Source organism: Pteropus vampyrus, unplaced genomic scaffold (genome assembly GCF_000151845.1).
Source record: "Pteropus vampyrus isolate Shadow unplaced genomic scaffold, Pvam_2.0 Scaffold354, whole genome shotgun sequence".
Taxonomy (NCBI): Eukaryota; Metazoa; Chordata; class Mammalia; order Chiroptera; family Pteropodidae; genus Pteropus; species Pteropus vampyrus.
The window spans coordinates 111,528-119,457 of NW_011889135.1; the positions used below are offsets into that span (position 1 = coordinate 111,528).

A 7,930-nucleotide genomic window follows, 5' to 3' on the forward strand; every position below is an offset into this window, starting at 1 on the left:
AGCCTTTCCATGACCACTCAAACTAAAGTTGATTTTTATTTTTATCAGCCTTCTTAGGGATACCTCATATTTTTAGGTCCCTCCACCAAAATGTAAGCAATATGAGAACCTGGCCTTTATCCGTCATATGCAGTTTCAGCCCCAGGACAAATACCTGAACAAACTGGAAGCTCTCTTAATAAATGGTGGTTTTTTTTTTAAATGAATGTATTCTATGCTATACTATGAATATCTATGCAGCAATTAAAGAATAAGAAATATTTATATGCACTGTCATGGAAAGATTTAAGACTAATAGTTGAGTTAAAAAAAAAGCAAACTGCATTACAATATGTTTTATTTAAAACACGCATTATAAAAATACTTTCCTTGAGGATATTTATGACAAGTTCATAAGTTTCCTGAAGTAGCTTAAATTAAAGCTGTAATCACTGGAAAATCATTCACTTTGGGAAACAAGGTAAACCATGTGTGTGTACGTGAAAAGAAACATCTCAAAAGACAGACATTAAACTGACAACATTGCTAACCCCTAAGAAATGACTGACTGAAAAAGAAAGGTCAGAGGAGACTGACCTCATCTGTAATGTTTGCGTTTTCACAACACAAATGTATTCATGCAATACTTATGTAACAAAAAACATTTAAAGATTAATACGTTTTAAAGGAAAAAACAAATATTTGAGTTAATAAATATAGATTTTTAAGAGTATAGATTAATATTACTTCAAGCATTTCTCCCACAACAGGACAATTAATTATAAGTCCTTTGTCCTGGTCTAGGAGAGATGACAAACTATTTGCCAAGGAACATTATGAAGTATTACTGTGACTATATTATTTAGAAAACAAATTTAATTAAGTTGTTAGGAAGAAACATCTACCTAGGCTCTCTATTGTGTGCCAAGAGCTCAGTTGGTGCATTAGAAGCCTATTTAATCCTCACAACAACCTTGAATTGTTGATATCACTGTCAACTTTATAAATAAGGAAACTCATTTCAGAGAAAATACTGTGCCCAAGATTAGAAGCAGCAGAGCTAGAATTAAAGCCCAGATCTGACTCAGAAAGTAGCTTTTTTTCCCAGTTAGAATTCCATTTTATCTTTTCATTTTTTAGCTGTTGACTTTTTATTGGGCAATTTGCCAAAACAAAATAAGCATATTCTCTCAACCATGAATTAAGACAACGGATTCAGGAAGCAAATGAATGAATATAGAGAAGTTATATACAAAAGATACAGAATGCAGGGAAAAGGAAAAAGAACCATTCAAGATACACAGATGTCATTCTTCCATTTAAAATGCTAAAAAAAAATTCAAAAAGCCATTTTGGAAGCCTTCTCTGATATTTAATGATGACTAGTTTGGGAAAGTTCTTTTTGAAATCCATCTAATGTTATTTTCCTACAATTTATGCTGGTCTTTAGTAGGAATAGGAAAAAAGTAAGCCATTGTATACTTACACACTAACTATTTATATATAAAGATCACTGAATTATCAAAAGTTTCTGCAGTTATATCTGAAGGTTTGTACCTAGTCACTTTTTATTTTATATTGAAAATTTTAAAGGTTCAAAAATAACCAAGATGAATTTAATACCAGTAGTAAATAAAATCTACTTAAAACTAAGAGATGGTTTCAATTAATTTCTTTGACTCAGACTTCTTCCACTTATAAGTCTCTAGCCACAACAAACCTTATATTTCATTTAATAAAAATAGTGACATTTGTTTTCAAAAATTTTTGTCAACAAAATCATACCTATGCAACAAACTTAAGTTCTAAAGGAAAATGACAATGTTGAATTAAGTTTTATCAGCATTATTATAAATAATTTCCATGGGTAAGAAACTCAACATATGTCAACTCCGAAGCCAACTCTGAAAGATATTTTTGTATTTCTATTTGAAAATCTATTTGGGGAAAAAAAAAAAAAAACTACAGAGGATATTATTATATTTATTGTATAAGTGTCAAATACTTTACAGTACTTATTTACTATATCTTATGTATTTTATAAAATAAATATATTTTAAAGTACACTGGAATTCATAACAGAAGTAATGCAAAGAACAGATAACTGAAATATACCCAGTAAGAAAACTGATTCCCAATATTATCGTCCAATCCTTTTGATAAGAAATGCTTCTAATGTTATGGATACACTTGATCTTTGAAATGTGTTGTCCACCGCTTTTCTGTTTCTGTCACAGTAGCTATAAATAGTTGTTTAAGGATATCCTTATCTAAATTCCTGCCTGCAAACAGAACAAAATGTGGTATGATTATACTTTGCTTATTATAATGACACAGTTTACCTATCAATTCCAAATCTTTAAATGCTTGTTCTTCAGAAATTTACAAAAACAATAGTATCTGAGTGATTCCTTCCTTAACTTTCTGGTTAAGTCCCCCAGAACCCAATTAACATTTGGATTAATCACTTTTCTAACACTGTTTGAAGAGTTAAAGGTCTAACAAGTTCTTATGTTATCACATGATTAAGACAAATACATTAACCACAATCTTATTTAGTTTTAAACAAAGGATTCTAATTGGTTAATACTGCTTCTCCCTTTTATTTTTTGCTTTGCTTTAAAATTTAACTCTTTGTAACTAACCAATGAGAACCAATCGATTTGTTCTCTCAGTGTCATCTTTCCAGCTCACTGGAGTCTCCTCCAGATCATACAGCTCATGGACACCTTGAACAATCACTTGCTGTCGTTTGTCTTTGATAGACACCAGCCCCTGGTCAGAGGAGAATGAATAGTCAGCCTTATTTTGAACTGAAAAGCAGACATCAAGCACTGATTGATGTTAATAGATTAATTTTTCCTATTCCTTTTTAAAATACAAACTTGTAAAGAAGATGCTGTTAAAATTATTTATTTCCAGTTATTTGAGCATTAAAGAAGTAGTTTCTTAAAGCTTTCCATTTTTAAAAAGGGTTTGTGCACACTGATTTTTTTCTAATGACAAAATTAATACATGTATAAGGATGTTCTTTCAGTGTTATTATAACAAAGAACTGAAACAACAAAAATGTATTAGATTCTACTAATTAATCTACTTTTAAAAATTGTATACTTTTCACAGTTTTAGTGGAACATTTGAGAAGTTAAAGGAGTTTGGTGATAAATCATTTGTTTTTTAATGAGTTGCAACATATGGGGTAGATAATGATGAAATAAAGAAAAAGACTATTGTTTATCTGAATGAAAAGTTCATTTTATATGATTTGCAGAAATGAGGGACAAATTATCTAATAAACTGCCTCCTATAGAGATGAAATCATTTCTCTGAAATTTGTTATACATAGTTGTTACAAAATTAATAAATATTAAAAAATAATAAGAGACAAACCACTGACAGTCATTTTAAACATAATTTTTGTATATTTTTTTGTGTATTTATGTATTTTGGGTGTTATGTTTTTCTAGTTTTTCTTTTCCTGTGCCCAGTTGTGTTTTCTGGTTCTTTCCCCCAGTTTTATTGAGAACAATTGACATATAACATTGCATAAATTTAAGATGTACAACATAATGATTTGATTGTTTTCTGCTTTATAAATTTGAATTTTAATAATAAATAAGAAACTCCTTGGAAAGAATTACCCTAGCATCAATTTTGTGTTACTTGTATACAACTCTGAAGCATTAGCTGTTACTAAACATTTTAAACATGCTGATTATATTGGACTACTATGTGTAACAGGAAAGAGTAAGAAGTCTGTGGAGATAAAGACTGTGTTGTTCCAGATTCACTCAGTGTTGCTGTGATGAGAGGAAGGCCAAAGGAGGAATCAAAGAGGACAACTGCAGAAAAATTGTCACATAGCTAAAGACAAAATTCAAACTGGGATGGTGCAGGATGAGCCACTGAACTCTGTGTAGAGGTCTTGGTGGCAGCATTAGTATAGTGCCCAAAATGGCTGCTCTCTAGGTACCACTTCCTATTCAGTACTATGGGATAAATGCAGTTACAGAATGAAATACGATCTACCAGTTAGGATGATGGAATGTAGATGGTGCTACAGTCATTAAAGCAGCAGGATCAGCTGGGAAGGGTTTGAGATTCACCTGTGTTGCTCCGCAACACCAATCCCAGCGAGAGCCAGCACAGGGAGTGAAGAAATCTCAACCTAAATAGCTTCTCCATAGTCTCAACCTTTGTCATTCTAGTGACCCCAGGAAGTCAGTCTCTAAATGGAGAATCTAGTTACTAAAAGTAACAATAATAAACAGTAATAATAAAAAGTATATGCACTTCTGGAAACAAGAGCAGACACTCAAATGATTGCTAATAGGTTAAGCACACAACCTAGAACCACTGCCCCTTGGAAAAAACACCTTTTGAGACATAAATACCAAAATGTCAAGTATTATGAATGGGTTTCCAAACACTGAGCAAGAATTCTTAATAGTCTTTGGTAACTTTTTTATAATATGACAAATCTTTAGAGTCTGCTAGATGCATTAAGAAGCATAAGCTTCAGCTGCAGCAAGATTTCTAATATTATTTCTCTGTTAATCAAACTCTCTTGGAAAAATAAACACAGGAAAACATTCAGTTTTCTCTAACTGACCAAACTATGTGCTAAAGGAGGGAGAGTTTCAATTAGTCAAGCGCAACCTAAACTGCTCAAAACATTTTGGAGAGCACAAAGTAACATTTCAAAGCCCACAGGTTGTTTTAGCTGCAACACTAAACAAAGCTGTACAAAAAAATCATGTTTTATGAAGTGATTTCCAAAGCTTCTTTTCAGCAATGGAAATAAGGAAAAATGTAAATAGGCAAAGGTTATTTGTACTAAAACTGGTACTTCTGTTTAAGACCAATATGATTTTATATAACAGCCAAGAAAGAGACTTTGTCCAAAAGTATAAAACTGTATACTGCACCTTTAGTCGTATGACCTCCATGCAGTCATCATCCTTGTTTCTCACATTCTTTTCCCATAGAAGATTCTGTATTGAGTGACATATTTTAATAAGATCAATCATTGCTAATAGCAATAATGTAACAACTGATAAATCATTAATCGGTTAAATATTGTATTCACCTGAATAAATACATTTAGACTTTCTTCCTTTGCATTTCCTGGTACTTCAAATGTGACTGTAATAATACTCTGTAAATCAAGAGATGATAATGATTTTTATAGTAATGTCAATATATTTTTTAAAATCATAAGTTTTAAAATGAAAAGCAAGGAACACATTCATAGAAATTTCTGTTGCCTAACCATACATATTAGGTATATTTTCTTCACTATTATTTGCCAGTTTTTAGTATCAGCAACTCCATTTTCTGTAGAGTTAATCAATAGTTCAGAGAAACTCATGAAAGGACATACTCATCACGTAATTCATTCTTTCCAGGATTCTCAGCACTAAGAGGGAATGTAATACATATCTATAGTGTATCAGCTACATACTGAGCCAGGTACTTTTGCCTAGGTCACCTCATTTCATCTTTTATTTACTTGTGACAACAATCCTGTGGAATGAAGAGAATGATTGCCATTTTATAAACCAGGAGAAATAAGGCTCAGAAAAAAATAAACTACCCAGAACCAGATGTAAACTCAAAAGCAAAATTTTAACTCTGTCCTTTGGAAAAACTAAATACTAAGGAAAGGTTTGGTTTATCTCTGACCAAGCATGTGCCAAGGGAAGAAGAGTTCCTAGAGATGAGAATGAATAGTAAAATGTCATCTTTGGTTTAGAAGTTGACATCATTATTAAAGGTTAACTTTGAGACTTATTTTTCCTCCTTATCTTGATAAATCTCATTGTCGACTCCAAGAAACCAGAAGCTTTAGATTTTCTCTAGTCAGTTGCATAATTAAAATCCAAAACTCCATTTGCTACTGTGACCCAAAATTTCAAACTAAATGATGAAAATCTTCGAAGGCTAAAAACCCAATAAAAACACAAACCCCATCTTGGATAAGGAGAATAAGATACTCAAGCCAAGTTTTAAAATAGGCAAAAAGAACATACTAAAGCACAGATTTCTATCATTTCCTAGAACTGCGTATCTTAACAGCAATTTTACTCACCAGTAGAAAATCAAAGACTTATAGTAGAAAATATGAAAAGACCAAAACTGTTTTTATCCAAATACAGTTAGAGAATAGCTAAAGGTAAGTATTAAAGACCAATGTAAGCACAAAATATATTGGCATTAGTCTCTACTATTGCTAGTTAGTAGGAAAAGCAGATAGCACTTTCTAGACCTGCAAGTTGACTAAAATTGGATTTAAAAATGTCAGAATTTTAAGAGTATTTACTCTGTTGCAATGGCCAAATGGTAGAAACTATGTAACATTAATGGATGAATGAATAAAGAAAATGTAGTACAATAATGTAGTATAAAAATGCAGAATAATAGAACATTATTCACTCTTTAAAAAAAAAAAAAAGGAAATCCTGTCATATATTACAACATGGATGAATCTTGAGGACATTATGCTGAGTGAAATAAACCAGTCACAGAAGGACAAATACTGCATGATTCCACTTATACGAGGCATCTACATAGTCAAACTTATGGAAGCAGAAAGTAGAATGGCAGCTGCCAAGGGCTAGGGGGAGGGGAAAATGGAAAGTTGCTATTTAATGAGTACAGAGTTTCAGTTACGCAAGGTGAAAACGTTCTAGAGATCTGCTATACAACAATGTGCATGCAGCTAATAATACTGTACTATACACTTAAAGATTTCCTAAGAGGGCAGATCTCATGTTATGTGTTCTTTTACCACAATTTTTAAAAAAAGTTTATTTTTAAATCTTAAACACTGCTTTTAAACTATGTTTTTATAAGTTTAGAGTAACAGTATGCATTTAAACAAAATGAGTCTTTCCTCCTCAAAGCAATACTTACAAATACTTAAAAATCTATATCAAAATGTATAGCAAATCACATCAAAACACATAGCAAAAGACTGCCAAGTAAATGTTATTTGTCAGTTTCAAAGGACAGTAGTGATTTAACCTTCAACAATGCTAAACATGTCTTTTATTCAAGTTGGATAACTTGGTTTTTAATATTGAGAATGCCTCAATATAATACTCAATATTGCTTTATTCTTAAAGAATTTTATATCAGGGAATGATTTTTGCTTTCTGAAGGTTAGAGATATGACAATATTTCTAAGGGGTTCAATTAACTTCAGCATGAGACTTTTTTTAAAGTTTTAAAAATTAAGACAATGCATCATGGGGCTCAAGGAAGGAAATACACATTTTAAAACCAGAAGTTTTTCTATACTCTTCTCACATTAAAAAAACCCTAAAAAAGATGAAATCCATAAATTCTCAGGGAAAAGATAAGGGTCACAGCTCATTATTCATAATTAGCCCTACTAATTAAGTATGTATAGATTGCCACTCAGGTTTTCTTATCTACTTTCCCATCCTCCAACCCCAGGTCCTCCTTATAGGGAGTGAACAAGAAATCCATGAAATATAAGAACTGCACTAAACATCATTCAGAGATACACTATGTCCTAGGTAGTACCCATTTCAGACTTTTTTTCCCAGTTTATTTTTGTTTTGAATCTAAAATTAACTTCTCCTTTAACACAGAAGGAAATAGAAAACTGAGACAAGTAATTCAGAAAACTAAAGTAAAATAAGGTACTGCTGTTAAAATAAAATTTAGGAATAATCCCTAAATTTTATGAATTTGTGTTTGGCTTGTTTTTTCTTTAACCTACCAGGTTATTTCTGTTTTCTACTATTTTGCAAACAATATCTAATATGTAATAATTTCTATGTTTTCTTCATCTAGAAAACTAAGCCCACTAACATGCTTAAACCTAAAACTTGCATCTCCATACTCCAGTCCTCCGCTCCTCTTTTCCTGTGTAATCTCTACTGTGATATCCTGCAACCTGGTAAACAGCTGAATATTTGGC

General features: G+C 31.6%; 1 protein-coding gene across 1 annotated transcript in view; it reads right to left on the reverse strand.

Moving 5' to 3' along the window:
- Window positions 1–320: 320 nt before the first annotated feature.
- LOC105304824 (putative COBW domain-containing protein 7) overlaps window positions 321–7,930 on the reverse strand; it is a 27,373-nt gene continuing 19,763 nt past the window's right edge. Inside the window, exons 7-10 of the mRNA XM_023522677.1 lie at window positions 5,069–5,137; window positions 4,908–4,973; window positions 2,625–2,754; window positions 321–2,261 (exon numbers count right to left, since the gene is read on the reverse strand). Of these exons, the coding sequence (XP_023378445.1) occupies window positions 2,158–2,261; window positions 2,625–2,754; window positions 4,908–4,973; window positions 5,069–5,137 (369 nt within the window). The 3' untranslated portion in view covers window positions 321–2,157. The remainder of the gene's footprint in view (window positions 2,262–2,624; window positions 2,755–4,907; window positions 4,974–5,068; window positions 5,138–7,930) is intronic.